This window comes from Paroedura picta, chromosome 4 (assembly GCF_049243985.1).
Source record: "Paroedura picta isolate Pp20150507F chromosome 4, Ppicta_v3.0, whole genome shotgun sequence".
In the NCBI taxonomy this organism is placed as follows: domain Eukaryota; kingdom Metazoa; phylum Chordata; class Lepidosauria; order Squamata; family Gekkonidae; genus Paroedura; species Paroedura picta.
In genome coordinates, this window is record NC_135372.1 from 57,746,506 (window position 1) to 57,770,304 (window position 23,799).

At 45.2% G+C, this 23,799-nt stretch overlaps 1 protein-coding gene across 2 annotated transcripts in view; it reads right to left on the bottom strand.

The window, feature by feature from the left end:
• Positions 1-23,799, bottom strand: part of DPYD (dihydropyrimidine dehydrogenase) — a 609,807-nt gene that overhangs the window by 531,962 nt on the left and 54,046 nt on the right. For both annotated transcript variants that reach the window (XM_077332983.1, XM_077332982.1), the window contains exon 2: positions 15,834-15,944. In XM_077332983.1, the coding sequence (XP_077189098.1) occupies positions 15,834-15,944 (111 nt within the window). The remainder of the gene's footprint in view (positions 1-15,833; positions 15,945-23,799) is intronic.

Consider the following 23,799-nt stretch of genomic DNA (forward strand, 5'->3'; position numbering starts at 1 on the left):
GACCAAGCTCCGTGTGTGCTTAATATGTGACCTGGTAGGCCTTAAACTTGAATCACCTGTTCTCCATCTTACTCACATGAGGATTACTGATCAGGTAATTCCTCTACATACTGCACAGCAAAGCAAAGCTTTCTAAAATAGTGAAAGCAATGTGTGATACTGAAGAGGGGGGGTCGAGACCCAGCATAGTGTTTTGATTAAGAGCAGAGGACTCTAATTTGGAGAACTGGGTTTGATTCCCCACTCCTCCACATGAAGCCTCCTGAAGGTCCTTGGGCCAGTCACAGTTCTCTTAGAACTTTCAACCCCACCTCACAAAGTGTCAATTGTAGGAAGTAGAACAAAAAGTCTCCTTAAGGTAGAGAAAATTAGACTTAAAAAATGAAGTCTTCATCATCATCTTTGATTCTCCAGCATAAATAATATTTATTTGCATGCATTCAACTTCCTAGTCACAATACTAAAATACCTCTGAATTAAAGCAAATATTGAACATTTGTGCATATAAAAATTAATCTTTTGGTATTTAGTTACATTTTTCCTCTGATCTGGATATTTGTATTGTCAATAAAGGTGTCTTGAGTCTTATATAATGTTGGGAATCCCAGATCATTCACTGTGAATATATTCAAGTGTGTAGCTGTTTTGGCCTGAAGAAGCAGATCAAAGTTGGCGTCCAGTGGCACATATAAGACCCAAAAAGTTTTATTCCAGGTATAAACGTTCATGTGCATGCACATTTCATTAGAGAGTTTATACTCTGAATAAAACTTCGTTGTCTTTAAGGTGCAATTGGAATCAAATTTCAAGAGCCAAATTAGATCCTTGTCAGGACAACTATTTCCCTATGTTTGGTAAGGCAGATACCATGATCTGCTCTACTCATACAGCAGAATGCAGTGGCTGGATTCTGAAGTGACAGAATAGACTATCCAGCTTCAGGGGCTTTTTGCACGGCTTCAAAATCGCACAATGGTTGCTAATTGGAAACGCTATTGATTTGCCTTAACGCACGACGTCGTAGACAATCTGCAACACTCCTGAAACCGATCAGCAAAAAGCGCTTCGTTGTAGCGCTTTCAGGGGAATCCCAAAAAGTGGATTCACCCTCCGGAAAGCGCTACACTCTTGCAAACAATCTGTAACACTAGCGATAAAGACCTGTGCGTTAACATTGTTGCGGTTTCTTCAAAGTCCCTCCTCCTGAGCCTGTCCTCCAAACTTCCGGTGAAGCGATCGCCATTTTTTTTTCTCCGAGCGAGCGGGGATAAACGCACCAGCGAGCCTCTTTCAGTTTAGAGGCTTCCCTGGCTTCAGTCCCTCCCCTTCAGTCACTAAGCACACACATTTAACACAGTCATTCAGCCGAAAATCGGCCCGTGAGAGGGGGGGGGGGGATTTTTTTTCCCCACTCCGAGGCAGCGTGGCCACGATCAAATGACAGCTCAAACAGAGGCTTCCCCGGCTTCAGTCCCTCCCCTTCAGTCACTAAGCACACACATTTAACACAGTCATTCAGCCGAAAATCAGGCCCGTGAGAGGGGGGGGAGGGGGGATTTTTTTCTTTTCACTCGAGGCAGCGTGGCCACGATCATACGATCAAACGACAGCTCAAACACATTAGGCAGCTGGATGGGTCTCTCCGTTGCAACGAATCTACACAGATTTGTTACAATGGGTGTGTTTTTTTTTTTTTTAAAAACCTTTCTTAAAGGGAAAGGGGCTGTTTGGGAGCATGCTAACGGCTGCCCATTGGCTGCTTGACGGCCAGGGGCGGGACGAGCTCGGCAATAGCGCTTCCTTTCTAGCGATTTCTGCCGAGACCGGAAGCCTGTGGGAAACGCTACAAAACGCAACTGGATACCACTACAAAGGCAGGTATGCATAACAACGAATTCCACTATTTTAAATGGCGATTTTTCATTCAGTGACCAATTTGCAACAAAGATCCCGGTGCGTAAAGCCCCTCAGATTTCACAGGAAAGGTAAGGCAACATCCTTACTTTGTTTCTACCCTACCTTTTTCTACTGTAACAGACGCCATGCAAAAACACTTGATAAATCTTAAAAAGTTGACATCAGAACAGTTCTGCCATAGCCTGCCTCATATATAAAAATGTATCCAGTGACAGAGAAACTCTGAAAAAAACTGATCTTTCTCTTGCAGTCTACTTCCACCTTGTTACCAATCTCTTCTGCTGTATATGTAGACAAAGCCTGAACCACACCTTGTAAAGGCATGAAAGAAGGCAAGCAGGCTGACTGCCAGGAATCCAATATGGATGGACCTTGGGCTCGCCATAGCCCTGATCAAGCTGTTCTGACCGAGCAGTAATATCAGGACTCTCTCAGCCTCACCTACCTCACAGGCTGTCTAAGTAGATGCTCCAAACTAAATCCATACTACTTGATTTGAGAGCCTAAGAAACCATAGAATGCTTGAATAATGGCTTTGGAGAATAACTTGGGTGGCTGTTCATCTCTTCGTGTTTACATCCGCCTTCCCTTTCCTCTCCCCACAAGACACCCTGTGAGGTAGGTGAGACTGAGAGAGCCCGGATTTTACTGCTCGGTCAGAACAGCTTTATCAGTGCTGTGGCGAGCCCAGGTCACCCAAGCTGGCTGTTCTGTCCTCTGGTATCCCCCTCTGTCCACAACCTTGGAGGAAATATTGCAATCATTTAATGGTAGCCACTTGAATTCCCACGTTTGGCTAGGCATTAGGCAAATAGCCTATGATTGATCATGTTGAATGTTGTTGTCAGACCTAACAATAACAACAACCTGCCTATATCAAACTGTTTGGGGAGACTTTACCACTTGGAGAAGCCAGAAGCTGGATTGGAATTGATCTTTTGTCCCATCTCTTCTTCATGTTGCCCTCCTGTATGAATGCTATATTCCTAAACATATTTTATAAATCAATGGAAATTGGCCCATGTGTATTATCGGAGCAGAAGGAAAAAACATGTCCTCTATAGCAGTGGTCCCCAACCTTTTTATCACTGGGGACCGGTCAATGCTTGACAATATTATTGAGGCCCGGGGGGGGGGGTAGTCTTTTGCGGAGGGGCATCACCGCCACCGCCTGAGACCCTTCTCCGCTTGCTTTCCCGCCGGTGCCCTTGACTTCCTGCCGCCCACTGGAGGGCGCTGCTAGAAGCAGCTGCGCAGTGCCACATCAAGGGGGAGCCCCAGCCAAGACAGCTACCAGAGAACACCAAAGGTGAGCCGGCGGCAGAGTGGCAGGGCAGACCCCAAGGCAGCAGCCGGGGAGGAGGATGAGGAGGAGCCACGGCCCGGTACTGACTGATCCATGGACCGGTACTGGTCCCTGGACTGGGGGTTGGGGACAGCTGCCTTTAGCTTGCTATATAATGAATAAACTTCCATATAAAATATCCAGCTGCCCTACTTATAACTAAATTCCTGCCTTAATTCTCAAAAAACTTTCATCAGATTCATACCAGTCTTTTACTAGAATCCATTTCTTGTATTAGCCAAGAATCAAATCTGAACTTCCAGTAGGTTGGGTGTGAATTGTAAATCTACTGATGGTGGATGCAGGCCCAAATTCAAAGGCTAGATGTTAGAAAGGGGGATATTGACCGCCTAATGAGGACACTGACAACCATAATTTGGCATAAAATATTTGGCCACAGCATTTATTCAACATTGAGCGTGGCAAGCATGGGAAGAGAAATTTGCCCTCCTGTGGTCAGCTGACCACAAGGCAGCCCATCACAGCCTGCCCCTCAACAGGTTGCATTGGCTATCCAGCCCAGAATCCTGGAAATAATGGCAGGCTGAAAAGGGGGGGGAGGCAACATGGGGGGGGGGACGCCCTCCAGGCGTCAGCCTCTGTTGGGTTCTCCTGCCTCCCGGAAATGCAAGCCTTCAACCAGGCTCTGCATCCACACAGCCCCTTAAGGGGCCCCCCAAATCTAGGGGAGGCCAGTGTGCAAGCTTGGCCACCCCAAAATTGATCCTTCCCATGCCACACTTCCGCCGGCTGTGACAATTAAACAACAATCCAATCCAACATCTAACAAATAGTCCAACAATTCATAAATAGGGAGGGAGGGTGGGTTTCGCGTCTTTGGGCGCCCTGATGGGGGAAAAGAGGCCGAGCAATGTCAGGCGATCCATTTAACTGACGCCTAGCTCTCCCACACCCCCTGTTGCCATGGCAACACATACACAGCCCCAGAATGCCACGATCTCCCACCAGCCAGGTCCCTATCGGCGTTCCTCCCCCGCAGCGGCAATGGCCCCCTTTATATGAGTCTTGGGGGAATTTTATTCTTCATATCTTGTCATTCACAATCATCAAATACTATTAATGGGATCTGGCAAACCAGTTTCTGATTTCCACATTTTATATTTTGAAAACTACCCTAAGTGTTTTGTTTATTTTTATAATAGATTTCTGCATGTAGACTTTCAGCTCGTAACATTTTATCTCCTTGAAATATTCCTTTTCCAAGCAACAAATGCTACTGTAAATATACTTTAACCTTCAATACCCATTCATACTGTTCCTCTTACTCAGAGCAAGGACACTGGAGATTTCTGAAAGAGAATATTCCTTACAGGAACAATCAATAGCAGCAAAACTAAGATTTGCTGAATATTGTTGTGCTTCAATTTTCATGTCAAAAGTAGTGCTTACAAAGAAACTGAAATATTTCCAACAAAAAAAGCCTTAATTGTACAGCATTAACCCTCTTATTGATCCAACTTGCTGTCGACCCCCCTCAGAGCCACTTGCCTATGTCAAAACCAGTGTTCAGGCAGGTCCCAGGTTTTACCCCACCAGAGCTCCAATGCCCATACCCACCAAGACAAACCAAACCACGTGCCAAGTAGAGGAAACAGAGCCATGACAAGAAGGATGGCTTTTTCATCAGTGGCAAGAACCAGTCAAAGACCACAGGACCCATCCACAGGCTCAAGTAAAAGGCGGGCAGGAGCAACAACAGGCATGCGGTATCAGCAGCCTGTGGAGAAGCCAGCAGGAATGGGCCTGGCAGCAGCAGCCCCAGAAGCACAGTCTCAGCAGGGCCAGAAGAAACTGGATATAGCGCAGGTAGTGAGGAGGTTAGAGGAAGCACCCCAAAGGCCCCTGGCAGTGGCAGCAGCACTACCCCCCCCCCCCGGCAGGTTTCAGGAAGTGGTGGTCCAGATCAGGGGCACACAGATAAGCGTGGGTGGATCCCTCAACAAGTCCAAGTGAGATGATGAGGTAAGAGAGAAGCTCCAGAACCACCCCCTTCCCAGCAGCAGCTCACATCAGGAAAGGCTCAGCCCACTGAGACGAAAAGGGAAGCATAGGGAGAGGTTTAATACAAGGTTGATAGATTGGAAACCATATGGTTAACAGTAAGAGAAGGGTTTCCAGAAGGGGAGGCAGGCCTGTTAAGAGTCAGGAAGTGGAGGGGGATAAAATGAAGCTCCTTCCAACAGGCCAGGGAGAAAGCAAAGAAGTTGCAGACAGTTTGGCAAGCACAGAGGAAGAAGACACGGATGGCCTGAGAGTCTTCCCCAAACTACTCGCCATGATGGCAGAAGTCTCCCAAGGGCAGCTGAGAATCTTGATAGCAATGCTCTGACAGGGGGGGAGGGTAGAGAGAAATCTTAGACAGAGCTAATCAGAATCCTATTTGTCTACTCAATAGAGCTTTCATTCAAGAACTGCACTATTGATCATCATGTCATCTCTATGCTCAATTAGTCACATAGACTATCGCAGCCAACCTCTGAACAGTATGATGTCAGAAGCCAATCAGATTTAGCTGTGTGATGACATCATATTTAATTCAGAGGAAAGGCAGGGCTTCCTGAACAGGTCAACAATCCTTGACCAGACACATGAATGGTCAGACACATTTCTGTATTCCCAAAAACATTCACAACAAAACACTCAATCCTTCCAGCATTGCTCTCATGAGAGTGCCAGTAAATAACACTTGCCACACAGCTCTCACTAACACAGTACATGGTTTGAAGCTATTTGAGGGACCTGGAGACTTATGGCACAGTCTCCAGCTGTATCAAATCAAAATTCCTCCAGGTAAAGAGTGAATGTATTTATCATAGCTCAAGCCAAACACAAAATGAGAAAGACCTTTTTCCAAAGGGATTACACAATGCAATAAGTGCATTTGGCAATCTACTGCCAGAGTCTGAGGCAGGAGCTGGAACTATCAGAAAATATGTTTTCCCAGATGGATGATGCTGTCTAGCTGAAATGCTGCTCTTCTGCCCTAGAAAGAAAAAAATCAAATGAAACTAGGTTTGCCAAGTAATGGTGACCTCTGCACGTCCCCCTCCATTTTATTGGCTCGTTCCAGTCAGTAACACAAAGCACCGACATGTCTGCTCCCAAAGAAAATGCAACTTGGTGTTTCACACCAAAATTCTGCCAATGTGATTCACTGAATAAAGTAGGAAGGGAGGGGGGGTGCAACAGATCCTACCTGTAAACCTTTCCCACTTCGAGTTTACACTATCTTAGTTCCTTTTTTCATCTGAGGAGCCTCCCACAAGATATTTATAATAGAGTCTTTATACTTTTAATTTTTATTTGAAAGGGATTGTTTGTACTGTGAAGACTGTAGCCTCCTATATACTGCCTCTATATTTTGAAATATTGTGTCCTACCTCTGCGTACACTTCAGGTGCTTAAAATAAATTTAAATATGGCAATTGAAGTACTAACAAAAATAATCAACTTCTTCAGCCATCAGATCCAAAAGCCCAAACTGCTCATAAAAATAAATAGGCTTTGCACTTTTTATTTGAATGCACAGAAGACATATTTTTGAGCCACTTCTGGTCCATTAAATTCATCAAGATGATCCAGAGAGATCATGTACCAAAACAAAAGCAAAACATTTTGTAATGTCTTTTACTGGGACTGACCAACATATCACAATGCTCCCCAGGGAGATTTGTCAGTTTCCCTCCTGTTATTGTCTTCTGCCAGCAGGTAAAGAGTTCTGTTTAATCTACTAAACTATTATCGGCCTTCCTTCCTGACTGGGATGCGTTTGTATGTCTATATGTTTTTACTGTATTGTCAACTAAAATATTTTACATATATATATTCTAAGTGCAGTTTTAATGCCTTGGGGGTTGTATTTGGGTGGAAAAGTGGCTTAGAAATGTTTTAAATAAATAAAACATAGTGTGCACACTTTCAGGTTTTCTAGAATGTCTTGAATTCTTCATCAGGAAATGGAATGGGAAATAATACGGTACTGTCTATAAGGCTGAGGCTCATCTTCCATAGAGCCTACGGCAGAATTGATTGGAAGAGGTGAAAGGAGGAAAAAGATATTTGTCAATACTTTTATTAATATTTAAACTTTAATTTCTAGACCACCCTTCATGCAGGCAGGCTCGGGATGGCTCACAAGATATAAAATTACATTTAAAACATAATAAAAAAATTTAAAATTGACCTCTCTTTCATTCCACAACCCCAGCTGTCTCGTCCGTAAGCCAATGGGTAATCAAATGCTTCTCTAGTGCCAAATGGAACAGAGGATAGGCAACAGCAGCTAAATGGAACAAGCAGGTTAAGAAATATACTGCCTGACTAGCAGATCTGGGGGAAGGGAGTAGAGAAGATGCCTTCATGCCCTACTAATATACATTTCACATGCATACAACTGGCAACATTTGGCCACAAAATATTAGCAAAACAGATTTCTTGTCTGATCCCCCAAGGATATTCCTGAGACTGTACACAAATGGTAGTTGGATTCAGCAACCACTCATTCTTTTCTAATACCAATTTTTAGAGTCTAATCTTATCACAAAATAAGTGTCAGTTCCTATGAAAAATTATTTCTCATGGGAGGGGGTTTGCTGTTGCAATTAATCTGCAGAGATGGGGGGAAATCTGTAAGTTCTTAATATGAAGGAAAAACCAACTGTGTGTAGTTCCTGAGATGTCTGCTTCTTGCCTCCTTCCTATCTCACAGCAGGTAGAACATCATACCTATACTGTACACTCAGCAGGCAGGTAATCGCAAGGAGCGATGCTACTCAACAAACTGGCATGTGAATTCAGATACATAGTTCAAACTGGTTGTCACACAGTGTCTCAAAGAAAGCAAGGCTCAAGGCTAAAGCACTGACCTCAAGTATAAGGTCAATGAAGAGGAGCCATGGTTCAGTGGTAAACCATCTGCTTTGCATACTAAAGAGGATCCATGGTTCTGAGGTAAACCACCTGCTTTGCATACTGAAGGTCCCCAGTTCAATCTCCAGTATCTGCAGCAAAACAGATCAGGCAGTAGGTGATGTAAAATATCTTGAGATCCTAGAGACTTACTGAAGGTCATAATACACTGACCTTGATGGACCAATGATCTGATTCAGTGTAAGGCAACTGCATGTATGAACTTGTTCAACTTTTCATTAAGGAGTGAAGCTTGGAGCAACTATGACCTTTTCCGCATGGATGATGCAAAACCATGCTGCTGACTGATTTTTTTATCATGTTCTAGTTCATCCAAGGTTTCCCACTTCCTAATGGGAGCTTTTGACATGCTTAATCCAATTGTTGTGTTGGACGTGCTGCTGCACGAAGCAGCCGATGGACCGGAAGCCAGGGTTTACCATCATTCATTTAACTTGTTAATTATTGTGAGAACTTCCCAATCACCTTCCAGGGCCATTTGAGCACCCTCCTCCAAGTCCTAAATCTTCTTTCATATTTTAAAAAGAAGTTTATTGTGCTTTAATGAAAAATTCAAAGAGATGCTTGCCTAACCCTCCAACCTCCTCGGCCAACTCCTGAAGTTGCAAACGATTCTCTTTCTCACAACTCTCTCCCCCTTTGCAATCACTCTTCTCTTTTCTAACAGGCATCCACAGCATGGCTGTGGAGTTGTGGGGAGCTTTTTTAAAAAAAAAAACTTACACAATAATGCAATTAGAGTGTTTCATAAATAAAATGCTCCTTGCAGTTGTAGAAGACAAAAAGAAGGGAAAGGGGCTGCAGCTGTAGATACTGGGTAAATTCCTCTTACTCACCAGCCTTGTTATGGGGGGGGGGGGGGACAAAGCCAAAAAAAGGGATGCAGGCAGTGGCGGCAGAGGAGGCGTCCAAGGAGTCCTGCAAAGAGCTGCCACCTGCATCCCTTTCCCCCCTGTCCATTACAGGGTAGCTTCCTCTGCCACCACTGCCACTGCCTGCGTACCTTTACCCTGGCCTTCCCCCTCCCCCCCTCCTCATTACAAGGCTGTTGAGTGAGAGGACTTTGCCTGGCATCTACAATCACAACCCCCCCCCCTTTCTGCCTTCTACAACTGTGAGGAGCATTTTATTTATGAAACAGTGTAATTCGATTTAAAAGTTGAGGCGTTATTATTGTGTAAGTTAAAGGTAAAGGTATCCCCTGTGCAAGCGCCGAGTCATGTCTGACCCTTGGGGTGACACCCTCTAGCCTTTTCATGGCAGACTCAATACGGGGTGGTTTGCCAGTGCCTTCCCCAGTCATTACCATTTACCCCCCAGCAAGCAAGCTGGGTACTCATTTTACCGACTTCGGAAGGATGGAAGGCTGAGTCAACCTTGAGCCGGCTGGTGGGGTCGAACTCCCAGACTCATGGTCAGAGCTTCAGATAGCATGTCGCTGCCTTACCACTCTGCGCCACAAGAGGCTCTATTATTGTGTAGTATTTTTTTTAAAGCTTCTCACAGCTCTACAGCTGTGCTGTGGATGCCTGTGAAAAAAGCCAAGAGAACTTGAGGGGGGGGGGGAGTTGTGAGAACACAATCAGCTGCAACTTTTTTTTCCCATGGGAGGAGGAGCTGCCAGAAGTGACACTTGGTGGGATGTCAGAGCAGTGCCCCAAATGAGGACAGCCCAGCGTTTCCCCTTCCTAATAGCGCTGCCACGAATTGACACAAGTTGAACACCCACTGCACAAAAGGGAATGCTGATTTTCCTGCATTCCTTTGCAATGGAGCAACTAATGGCCAGATTCACACCAGCTCTTGGTACACGTTGAGGTCATCAGGAATTGGGAATTAGCCCCATGATCAGACGAGTGCTCAACCAAGTTAAATTCCTTGTGCGATAAAGGTCTATCTGGACCTGACCTTTGACACAAACTTCAGTTAAATTGTTTCAGTGAGCTGAAGAATGTATCTGATGGCCTTAGAGGCAGGGTGTCTCTACACCTGTCTAGAATCTGTGCTCTACTTCATCAATTATTGTCAACTGTCCTTGTGTGGTGAAGGAGCAAGTCCCCATCTTCCACCATGCACTTTAAAGAGAGCATGATCTTTGATCTCCATATGCCAAGGCCCCTTTTGCACCATGTCCCCCCCCCACACTTTTCAAAGCAAAGCAATCATATCAGCAGACTTTATCACAGAACACCCAACTCATACGTTGTTTGTGATGCATGGTGGATGTAGTCACCATGCAAGGATTGCCAATGGTGCAGATTATATGAACCAGAGTTTAGCTAATGTGGCTGTGTTCTTCCTGCAGCCTGTTCCCTGTTCCCATTACCAGCCACCAGTGCTCTGCCTGTGATTTCAGCCAAGCTTTGATGAGTGTGCACAATGGGGCCCTACTAGTCTCAATAGGATGTTGGGTTCAATTTATAATCAAAAATTTTAAACAGACTGTCAGAGCAGCAGGTGAGCTTAGCAACAATTAAGCCATCTGTTCACCTACACCCATGAATGCTGAACCCACAAAATGGAGGGAAAATAATTTTACATTACATAGCATCAGCCTAGCACATTCCTACTACATCATCCTGGTGCTCCCAGGAGCAATATTTCAAACCCTAGCAAAAGGGGAGGGGGGTAGATTCTTAACAAGGTTTAATTATGTGCTCTTGGATATATTAAAATACCTTGTCTCTTTTTTTGCATTCAAAAAGAGACACTGTGGTTAGTTAGTTATGTATAAAATCTATAGCAATGCCAACCTCAAAGGTCAAGTCAGAATTACTCAGAAGATAGACACTTCTTAGGACAGCCACAGCACCCAGGGACTGAGTGACTGCCATAAGACTTAGTAGAGCTCTGTACTTTGAATTATTATTTTATTATTTATTTAATTTCTATACCATCCCTCCCCATATAGCCTTGAGGTAGTTTGTATCAATAGAAGCACATCCTTATCCACTGTTGTTCCTCTATATATTTCTGAAACAGCTTGGGGGGGGGGGGAATGTGTCCGGCTGTCCAAGTTGGAATAGGGCCAATCAGGGTATAGCCAGCTTTGTCCTGAATGGCCCTGCCCCTGCGGCTCCGGCCCTCCGGCCCTGGACTCTAGCCTCTTTGCTCTCAGACGCCTCAGTGCCTGGAGCCAGCAGCAGGTAAGAGGGCCCTGGGCAAAGTGTCGTGGTGGAGGGCTAGCTAATAAGGGCCTCTTGGCCTGCTAGGCTGGGTCTGCTCATGAGGGCCTCCTGGCCTGCCGACTGCTGGCTAAGGAGCTCTGTCTTGGCCCTGCTAACAAGCTGCCCAGCCCCCACCAACCCCACTTGATTTAGCTGCGAGCTGTGGCCCAAAGCCACCTTAAGCTGCCTGGCCAGGGTCCAGGGGAGGGGACCCTTTCAGGGCCCGTTCTTAGGAACGGGCTTTGAAGCTAGTACATAATAAAATCCTTATCCCTGGTGTCCTCTATATATTTGTGAAACAGCCTAGGGAGTGGAATGTGTCCAGCTGTCCAAGTTGCAATAGGGCCAATCAGGGTCCAGCTTTGGCCCTGCCCCTGCAGCTTCCACCCTCTATCCTCTTTGCTTTCAGACATGCCTCAGTGCCTGGAGTCTGCAGCAGGTAAGGGAGAGGGCCCTGGGCAAAGGGTTGTGGTGGAGGGTCTGCTAACAAAGGTCTCTTGGCCTGCTAAGCAATGGTAATGATCACTGCTTTGTTGTTACCTTTCCACATAGGATTAGCCAAGCACAGAGACAACGCCTCCTCTATTTGACCATCTCATATTATTTGACCATCTCATATTTAATTTTTCTATCTATGGCATGCTATAAATAGCTCGGCCATTTTCCCCTTCTCTTTCCCCTTGAGTGTCCATCAATCATTCCTTCAGTAACATTACATTGATCACTGAAGCTCTCTGACTTCCTTTTCTTCCATAAAAATGTTGTGACACTCTCCACCTTTATCATTCCTCCACTGTAAGCCTACAATCTTGAGTGTTTTTTTCTTGTTTGCACTCTGCTAATTGCCACTCAAATGGTTCCATGTAGGACGTTTTCAAAAGTATGATCCATCAGAGTAAGGCATTGCCTAGCAACACTATACGTTTCCCAACCCCTTATCTGAAGTCCTTGTGGTAAGGATGTTTTTCATACTGTTACAGAAGCATAAATAGGTTTCTATTCTGCATTTGTGTTTCTCTATTGGCAAAAATGTATAGGAAATCAAACCTTATACTTTCTGCAAAGCAAGCATCAGAAAGGCAAGCTTTGCCATGATGCAAAAACAGATCAAAACAGCAAAGAAACAGAGAGCCCCCTTCCATGTCATAGTTCCTGAAAAGAAGTTGTGTGAATAAAGTTTTTATTTTGCAACTGATGCTTTTTCTTAAAAAGTGGGGCCCTCAAACAATAGTTTAACCTTGTTTGTCTAGATTTGTATAGTCAATTGTGAAATCAAACCAAGCTTATTTGCCATTTAAGGTTTAATCTAAGTGGAGTCAATAAACACTTTCAACTATATATACAAACCAGAAAGATATAAATGACTATGAAAGTATAGCAGATAATTAAGAGAATTTAGCTTGCTCTTCAAGCTTTTGAATCAAATCCTCAGGGAGGATAAGAACCTGTAATTCCCATTGACTTCAGATGTATTGGGAGGGGAAGCTAAACAAGCAATTCAAGGAAAAACCTTCGTCTAAAATTTGCACTATGTTTGGCAGAGTTTAACCAACAAAGCAACTTTAATATATTTAGGCAAATCTGTATTTTGTTAGATAGCATGAATATGTTCAATTTGGGATATGTATGTATCCTTACAAGGATACTCTGGATTTGGGACAGGGTCTCTAGATATCATTAATATGATTTAAGAAGCAGCTCATGGATTTGTACTACTTTATACACAATAAACTATACTTTCAAATTCCATATTTTTATTTATTTAGCAATTTATTTCCCGCCACTCCCCAAAGGCTTGTGGCGGGTTACAAATGTCAGATTAAACCTAAAAAATCCCATTAAAACCCCTGACATAAAAACCATACAGCAATATGAAACAGTATACAAGAAAAGATATGGCAGAAACATCATCCCATCATTAACATCCCCAGCAATACCTCTGGGGGGGAGTAGAAGGGTGAGGAGGGGGCAGATGGAACTCGCAAGCCGCCACTCCTATAGGGGGGCTATGATTGTCCTTGCCGCCCAGCCTCAACCATAGACCTGGCGGAAGAGCTCCGTTTTGCAGGCCCTGTGGAACACTGAAAGCTCCCGCAGGGTCCACAGCTCTTTCCATAAATACAATGCTCAAAAGATATTGGAGGGGGGAGAGATACAACAAAAGCAGGTATCCCTGAAATAGGCATCGGTTCAAAGAATCAACTGTCAAAATACTCCTTCTAATGCCCCTCTGATGGCCCCTGTCCCCTTCCTCAGGGGCAAGATTTTCCCTCCATTATTCTTTTCCTTCTGTGACTGAGCTGCCCTAGTTATCTGTTTTCTCCTTTCCTTTAGAACTCTGGCTGTCCCAACCTGTCACAATATAATATTTTGGCTGCTTTGTCCAGAAACCTGAGGGAAGGAGTGGGAGCTTCCTTTAACCAATAACGCCTTAAACAGCACTCAAGAAGTTTTTATGTTCCAAATTAATCAAGTATTTTATTCAATATAGAAGGGAAAGGTCAGGTGAAATTCCTGAGGTAACTCAGTATAGATTACTCTGAGGTAAAATCAGTACATAACAGACTCTAGAGTTCTTGTATTTCAGGCTAATCAGAGTTTCTTAAGCTATTCAAAGGCTTAAAACTTTCTGTTGAGGGGCTTTTGATACAGTGTTTCCCCAAATACTCTAGTACATTTCCTTTGAGTAGTCTCTGACTCTTTTGGTTTCCAGAAGGTTGGTACACTCTTTCCAGTACCCAAACACCTTCTCTTGAAACATCAGTACTTGTCTTGAGTTTTTAATGGACTCTTAAAGCCCCTGAAGGCATTTTCTAACCATACCAGATCAGGGATCTCTGTACTCTTCAGAGTTAACTCCCTGTTTGACTTGGTAAGGAAATTCTTCTCTTACTTACACTGTCCCCTTTCCTTGACCCAAATGGGCGTGCCCATCTAACTTCCTACTCATCCTTGCCAACTTTTATCAGTTCTCCTGTCTGTGTTAAACTGCTCTCAGTCAGGGTTGAACTCCAAAACTCAGTTCAGAAGTCTTTCTCTGCTCAGCTAATGCTAACCAATCAGATCTCTTGAAATAGTCTGTCACTCAAGGATCTCTGGCTCTGTGAGGACTTAACCTTTCATAGACCGTTAATAAACTGGGAACTTCACTGCCCTAGCTCCCATGCAGGAGCACAAATCAGGGGTGGATGAGGCGCACCGGGGTGCAGGAAGAGGTGGGGAAACCCGCCACGACTAAAACTCTAGCCTAGAGCCAGGCATGAAACCTCCAGTGTGTCATAGTCACTTATCTGTTAACACTCTATTTTTAAGTTTTAAAAAAGTGCTGTCCATCACAGCCCCCAAATATATCACCATGATATGCCTATTCAAACTGTTCACACTGTACCTATGCTTCATCAATTAGTGTTTATCTGCCACTGTATTAATATATTTTCTTTAAATCAGGAACACAACCTGAATGCTTAACATACTGAGGATACTAAATCCATTGGTAACTACCCTCCATTTAAAAAACCCCAAAAAACAGAAATGCTGAGAGGAGGCTTAGCTAGAATCCTTCTGAGGAAAAAAATTCACACAAGACTTAGATGAAGCTGCCTTAAATGGAATCAGACCCATGTCCCATCAAGGTCAGTACTGTCTACTCAGAGTGGCAGTACAGGTCTTTCACATCATTGGTCCTTTTTTAAATGGAGATGTCACGGACTAAAGTTTAATAATAACAATAACAACAACAACAATAACAACAATAACAACAACAATAACAACAATAATAACAATAATAGAAATTGGGGCTTTCTGCATGCATTAAGCCACAGCTGCTCCCCATGATTCAAACATCAGATGCCACAATGCTTTTTGGCTCAGTCTTCGTCCCCTCCCCCCCCCCACTTTTTCCTCACAGAACCTCCTCTAACAGACAGTAATACAGAATATTCTCCAACTTTAATCCGTCTCAAACCAGCTTTATCATGGTGTTAGAATCATATTCCATATATTTAAACTCATTCTAAATAGCTCCTTATAACAAGGTTTGAAAATTCTTGATAAAGGTTTCTAAGCTGTATGGACTTCCAAAAGAAAATTTTCTACTAGGCCTGCTGATCTGGAAGATTTCAGTACAAAGCACTGGAAAACAAGAACAGTCCAAATATGTATCACCTAAGAGCAAAACAACAATGTTGGGAGGGCAGGGATTGGAAATTATCAGTGTATTTTGAAAGTTTGCAATAGCCATAATAAATCCAGGGCATAATTTAAGCCATTTGACTGCCCTGTATCTGCTGTCAATAGCATTTCTCACAATAAGGCTAAACTGTGGGCATAGTTTGACAGCTTAACTCAGCAGGAAAGTGAACTATGAGTACTACTGACCTGTATACCATTAAGGATTTCGGCCTTCACCATGAGGTAACATTTCCCAAAAGGGAGCCAATAGATGCAATACTCACCGAACAGCTTTTCTCTGCATTCCTTTTCCAGTGCATTTTCTCATGTTTCTTGGCTGCTGTGGAATTCAAAGTTGCATGTATTTGCTTACGAGGATTTAGGGCTAGAATGTTCTGCAGAAAAAAAGAAAAAAGACATTTTCATCAGAACAAGGGACAATTGAGAAAGAGCAGAAATATTCTTACTCACAAAACTACTAAATCACATCAATCTTCCTCTGCTTACAAAGAGCAAGGCTAGATGCATAAAAGATCCACATATCAATTATTTAAGATTTGTTTCTTTAAAAAAAAGATGCCTTCATCCTCTCCTCTTTAGAGCTTTAAAAAAAGAATAGGTCCTGAGTATTTTAATTAGAACTAAGACTTACATTAGCTTGCCCTAAAATTATTACATCTCCTACTGGATGTTGCTGCTTAGTAATAATTTTCATTTTATACGTTCTCTTCTAAAAAGATGAGGGGCTGCAGAAATTAATTACTTAGAGAGTTAACATGGAAAGAATATCTAACATACTGTTCCAAATATAATGGAATGTACACACACATGCATCATTTGAATGGTGGAGCTGTTGTGGAAACCCAGTTGGCCACATTTTGTTTAGATATACAGTCTTTTCTCCAAGGCCAAGCTCAGCAAAAGCCAGATACCTGTCTCTGACTGACTAATGCAGAAATCCCCAATGTGGGGCCTATGGCTTTCATGGCACCTGCTGACACTTTTCCTGGTGCCTGCCAAGCTTTTTAAATGGGTGGGGCCAGGTGGGCCACTGGAGGTTTGATTGGCTGCACAGATTATAAAATGTTGCTTCAGCAGCATCTGCTACCACAGTACAAGAATCTTTACTGTGTGACTACAGATCTGCGTGAAAAAAAATGTGTTAATTTCAACAGACATCCAGTTAAGCAGAGTTTTTGGCTGAAATGTCAAAACTATGAGAGTAGGGATTCCTTGCACCCCAGCACCCACCAATACTTTACTTGGTGCCCTCTAAGTGTTTTTAGGAAGTGGGTGAGGCCAGGAAGGCCTTTTGGCCAACAAGGTTTCTGATTGGCTGTGCAAGTTTTTTTAAATGTTGCTTTAGTAGCAGCTGCCACTGCAGCACAAGGATCTACATTCTACCCTGTATTATGAAGTTAAAGCTATGGCCACCATTCTGTTGCTAGTTCTGACTTCTGCAGCAACCATTTCGCCATGTCAGAATTCCAACTGTAGATATTAACTCAAGAAGCTTGGAGATCCCCGTATTAAAGTTATACATAACCTCATTCCCTGACATTTTGTAGATGGCTCGACCTCATAGCAGAAGCCATTTTTTATGCACTCTGCTTCTTATGGCAGCCATCTTGCAGCTGGCCCCATCACCCTGTGTCAAACTTCCCAAACTGGCCACAGCTTCAGAAAGGTTGGGGATCCATAGACTATCATGCCACCCCCCTCCAAGGAGCTACTTTTAAATTTTGGGCCAGACTCTATTTTAGAGTAGAAACGGGCAGCCTTTTAACTTGCCTAAAAAGTGACCCTCTTAAATTTCTATGGTTCCAGGCTATTGAACAGAAATTAGTCTCCATTGGCATCGATCTGAACTCCCTACCACCTCTGGAAGAAAAATGTATCGTCCGGATTATTAAACAGAGAATATTAGACCATGAGCATCAGGAACTCATGCCTACCCAGCCTCGAGTCTGCTCTCCAGCATTCTTTGGCGTTGCAGAGAAATCTTATGCCTACATATCTACATCTTCTTGATGACCCACCCCTGAGAAGAACTTTTCTCTTTGCACGAATGAATGCTTTCCCCTCAAAGGTCTTAGAGAGAAGGTTTAACCGTATTCCATACCATGCAAGACTCTGCCTGTGTGTTTCTGGCTGCCCTGACTCTATCTCACACATTTCGTTAGATTGCCCCTTATATGATCGATGTCAGGATGATATCTCCCCCTCCAAAAACAGTTTTTCAACTTGTTCATCTTTTAAGCAAGATCAACTGAAAGCGCGCATACAATACGTTTTCAAAAAACTGACATCCTGATTGAAATATATAATAGCCAAAAGACACAGACATGAAATTGTATTTTAATTGATAACATGTTTGCTATTTGCACATTGCCAGTATGACCTGGACTTGTACCGCAAAGGAAATATGCACAGCAAGTTTTGATTATAGATATAGCTACACACATCCATATCAGTAAAGCTACAGCAGGTTCACTGGGGCATTATTAACTCCACAAAGTAAACAATTTAACAACTAAGACTGATCAAAGTTGTCTAGATTTTGAATAATTAGATACCTATTATGTATTCTTATAGCTGCTGAATATTTAATACACATTTGTTAAATAAAGCTATAGAAGAGTATAACTAAATCTCAGTCCAGTGGCACCTTTAAGACTAATGACATTTTATTCAAGGTACAAGCTGACAAAGTGTGCATGCACACGAAAGGTTATACCTTGAATAAAACTTGTTGGTCTTAAAGGTGCCACTAGACTCAAACTTTATTTTACTACTTCAGACCAACACAGCTACTCACTCGAATCTACTAAAGAGTATATTATTTTTTCATCAGAACAATGGTTTGGATCCAATGCTATAGTAATTTAAACAGATTCTGCACAGTATATTTAATACATGTTTGGAATTCCATGAATTGTAGAAGTTACTGTCTCCTCGGACAGTGATCCCCAACCTTTTTATCTCCGGGGACCAGTCAACGCTTGACAATTTTACTGAGGCCCGGGGGGGGGGGTAGTCTTTTGCTAAGGGATGTCACCTCTGCCGCCTGAGCTCCTGCTCTGCTTGCTTTCCTGCTGGCACCCTTGACTTCCTGCTGCCCGCTGGGGGGCGCTGCCAGCAGCAGCTGCACAGTTGCACGCTGAGGGGGAGCCCCAGCCCGCAAGAGAGCACCAAAGGTGAGCTGGCGGCAGAGTGGTAGGGCAGCCCCCTAGGCAGCAGCCAGGGAGGAGAAGGAGGAGCCGCAGCCCAGTATCGACTTATCAACGGATCGATACCGGTCCACGACCTGGGGATTGGGTACCACTGTCCTAGGAAACTCTTGACCACAAAACCTCCCACCAGCACCGCATATAGCCATGACCATTTCCATAGAGTGGTGTAAAATACGCGCCACCCCCAGCTTGCAAATGTGTGATTGGAAACCATGCATTTGCACACTTCCAGACAAGAGACCTGCGAAAGTTGGACCATAAGGAAGTTGGCTGCGAAAGTTGGACCATAAGGAAGGCCGAGCGTCAAAGAATTGAGGCTTTTGAACTCTGGTGCTGGAGAAGACTCTTGCGAGTCCCTTGGACTGCAAGGCGAACAAACCGGTCAGTCCTAGAGGAGATCAGCCCTGACTGCTCTTTAGAAGGCCAGATCCTGAAGATGAAACTCAAATACTTTGGCCACCTCATGAGAAGGAAGGACTCCCTGGAGAAGAGCCTAATGCTGGGAGTGATCGAGGGCAAAAGAAGAAGGGGACGACAGAGAATGAGGTGGATGGATGGAGTCACTGAAGCAGTAGGTGCAAACTTAAAAGGACTTCAGGGAATGGTAGAGGACAGGAAGGCCTGGAGGATCATTGTCCATGGGGTCGCGATGGGTCGGACACGACTTCGCACATAACAACAACAAAAGACAAGAGACCACTTCCGTATTATCCTGCTGCCTTGTCACAGTAATTTCACTTCTGTGAGGCGAGGGAAGTGTTTCCAAGAGCAATGCAGAGGAATCTGTGGGCATACTCGAGCTTTCCTTTTGAGGGTAGGAAGCTTTCCCCTTCTGCCTAACAGTTGGCTGAAAGTGAGGCCACAGAAAAACCCCTTCTCACTTAAAATACTGCTGTGGCCAGCCTCACTGCTGGAGGGAAGACGCAGACAAGCCATGTGTATTTCTTCTCCGTGACTCTCTGTAGATTTGAGGTCTACTGCACTGGGTTTTTGTGCAGATGAAGCTGGATGCTGTTATGGAGGTTCTTTTGCCTTCTGCTTCATCAGCACAACAACCCTATGCAGTAGGCCTCAAGTATTTCAACTCCACAACAATCTGCATTGGAGGCTTATATGTTTCCTCTGCACAACAATCCTCTCCAACTCCAAAGCTGCCTTTTCTACCTGGGGAGCTGAACGTTATAGTCTGGAGATGAGCTGTAATTCCAGAACTCCAGGCCCCACCTGGAGGTTGGCCCTGGTCTGAACATATTACTTGAGGTTTGGAAGTAAGGCTTCAGAAGTGTGTAATACCTCTGCAACCACCTAACCAGCCCCCTAGCACCCCTTGAGCTATTTCAGGTCAAGAAAACATTGCAGAGAGGAGGTAAGGTTGCCAGATTGGTATAGATTCATGTTCTGGAATCCCACACTACCTAGGTGTGCTTAAACCTGACTAGGCTCAGGACTGCTGTGCACAGAGAGACCTCCTCTTAGGGTTGCCAGTTTCCAAGTGAGGCACTAAACCCACACCAAACCATAAGCTACTCCATGTTGTATTACAGAACGCAATGGGCTTTACTACTAGTTCATTCATATTTTCAAAATAAGAGTACACATCGGTCGCATATCTATTGAGCCTGTTTGGAAGAGAGAATATGTACAACTTTCTCATTTTATCCTTATCATGTTGGGTTAAGTCCCAGTAGAGAGAAAAGTGACTTTCCTGAGGTTATTCAGTGAGACTGAAGGATTTGGAATGCTTTTTTCGTTTTTTAACAGAAAGGCAGACTCATGCTACCTCACTGACTCACTATCACTTCATTGATTCAGTGATGTCTGTATTGTTCAGCAATAAGATTATCCAAACTATACAACAGGCATATATGTGGACATGGAAAGGCAGAAAAAAAACCATCAAAGTGTTGGGTTTTTCTAGGTCTTAAGCTTTTAACAACCACATGTCAGGATGAAATGCAGTTGTTAAAGATTGTACCCCACCCCACCGTCCTGATCACTGCATCTCCATGGCAGGAAACAACTCACTGCTGAATTTCCAATTCAAACCAATCTGTTGAGAATGGGAATCCAGCCAGAAAAAAAGCTGTCAGGCTTAGGTCCAAATTAAACCTCCAAACCCTTCCATTCCAATGATAGTATATTAACTTTATTTTTAATTGGATGCATACATCTCCAAATATAGCAATTTTAATGGACTACAGTCTCTCAGTTCAGACATGCAGCAGGGAGGTAGAACTGAATATGGAGAAAGAACAGCTTGAACTACTCCTCTTAATCACATAGAGCCTCTCTTTGTGAATCAAGCTCTTGGCATTAATACCTGATGTGCTACAGATCCACTTTGTGCAATTCCTTTTCCTTTGAAAATGGAAGGAAAGTCACACAGCACATTTCCTCACGGTCAGAGTCTCACACAGTTCACCCCAGAGACTGCTCGAGAAAGTAAAGGAGGGGGGAGAAGGACAGAGCAGAAACTATATAGGTTACTCTCAGCTTTTTGGAAGAAGGGAGGGATTCATACCATCCCACCACGATGCTATTTCAACACCTGGCACTAAATGTATAAATGGGGGCTTAATTTTTGAGTTTTCAGTTACCTGTGAGGTACATTGAGGCTTCTCCCATGCTTCAGATAGGGAATTTAGAACCACATAACTTGTAGAACTCAGTTATTCCAAAAGACAGGATAACCGTATCAACTTAAGGCCATAATTCATGCACCTGATAAAAACAGTTCCCACTCACAGGTACTATTTTATATGACTCCAACACATTACACCAAGGTTTACACCACATTAAGCACATGTCTGTGCAAGGAAAAAAATTTGCGACAAGTAAATCAAAGAATAGGATTATTCCTCATACACATCCTTATACATTGGTTCCTATATATATTTGTGAAACAGCCTCAAGGGACAAACAGTCCGGCTGTCCAAGTGGCACCTGCACCCTGATTGGCCCTGCCCCTACAGCTCCCATCCTCCCTCACCAAGCCCTCACCCCTCGCTTCACAGACGCGCCTGGCTGCTACAGCCAGGTATGTCTGTGAGTCTCTGCCATTCCAGGCCTTGCAGGGCCCCAGGGAAGAGGCCCAGCTGGTGGGTGGGGAGGGAACGGTTCTCCATGCCCAGGAAGCACACCCAGCGCCTCGCAAAGGCGCTGGGTGTGCTTCCCGACCACTGAGAACCGTTCTGGCTGCCGGGGTTAGAGGGGTGGGAGGGTACACTTGGAAAGCCATGGGGAAGTGGCTCGAGCAGCAGGTGGGAGCCATCCCTTCCCCGGTGCCTTCCAAGCATGCCTACTGGAAGGCCGCGGGGAAGCAGCTTGGGCGGCAGAAGGAGGGGGGAGGCATCACGGCAAGTGCACTTGGAAGGCTGCGGGGAAGCGGCTCGGGGGGAGGGAAGAGGCATCCCTTCCCCGCGCCCTTCCAAGCACGCATGCCGTGTCACCCATGTGGCATGTATGCTTTGCAGGCCATAGGGAAATGGTTCTGGCGGCGGGAGGAAGGGGGATATCCATTCCCCATGGCCTGCCAACCACTAACGCTGCCTAAATGAGGTGGTGAGAGCGCTTCCCGTGCCCCAGGGACTCGCCCGCTCTGCCGCCAGCCCGGGGAGGGGCTGGGGGGGGCCTTTCAAAGCCTGTTCTTTTGAATGAGCTTTGCAGCTAGTTATGCTATAATGACATACTGCAAGCTACAGCCAATCACATCTTGAGTTCACACAATAAAATGCGGATGTGGATTCAAATATAAATATTTCTGTGCTGACTACGTATCTTTAACCGCTCCTGTGGAGCAGATTAAATAAAAGGCTAAGGGCTCCTGGGGAGAAGTTAGGGCGGGACCAGTCCGGGATAAAAACTCGGAGGGGTCCAATCAGGAGCCGCGAAGTGGCTCCTGATTGGGGCCCTCTGAGTGCCACTCGGGGGCCAAGTGGCCAACTGGGAGGTGCACATAGTGCGCCTCCCTATTGGCCACTTGTCCCGGCCTGGACTGCTCGCCCAAATGCTTCGCCGCCGGGAAAGGAGCAGGGCAGGCGCATCAAAGACACGGTGGCCCTGCTCCTTTCCCGCCGCCGAAACATCACCCTTGCCTAGGGAGAGGCCAGCCGCGAAAGGAGCGCGGCCGCAGCGGAGCCTCCCCACATACCTCCTCCCCACGAAGACCTTCCCGCTCCAGCCACCATCACCAAGGACAGTAGCCTACCGGGGGCTGCCAGGCCGCCGCGTCGCCGGACGCCACCCCACACCTCCACAACACTGTCGGTAAGCTTACCCACCCAGAACCCCCCAGGCCCCCACCACCACCCCGCTCGCTGACGCTCACCACCCTCCAAACACCCCCCCAACGCTTCTGTACGCGTCGCTGACCCGCGGCCCCACTCTCCGTTCGCGCCTCATAGTCCAAAAAAGCCACGCAACCCACCCGGCCGCTGACACCACCTTACACTGAACCACACATGCATGGAGATCCGCATATGCGTGGTTCCTATCCCCCATGCCCGCCCCCCTGCTCCGCTCCATGCACACACTAGGCATACGCCAACTGCGGCGCATGCCTGGTGCCATCCCCATTGCCCAGTCTCCACCCACCCCCACCCACTCCCGCGGCCCGAGCCAGCCAAGGATGCGGCCCGAGCCGGCTGAGGATGCAACGCTTGCCCCGGGACTCCTCAAAGGTAGGCGCCACCACGGCGTGGCAGCCTGCCCAGCGCCCACCGGCCGCCCTCCGCTACAGTGCCACACGCGCCCACCCGCATAGCCACCCGCACCTCCACGCTGCCCCAGCTAGCGCCCGCTGTATTCACAGCACAGTGGGCTTAATTTCTAGTCATGTCATACTTGGCAGTGCTCCTTGGGTTAAGAAAAATACTTTTTCAAACACAAGATCTCCAGTAATAGAGCGAGCTGTAATGTTTATGGCAGTAGGCCATGGGGGTGTTTTATATATTCCTGAATCTGAAAGACTGAACAATCTTCAGGCCAAGTGAATCTGCCACATGGGGAAACCTTTCAT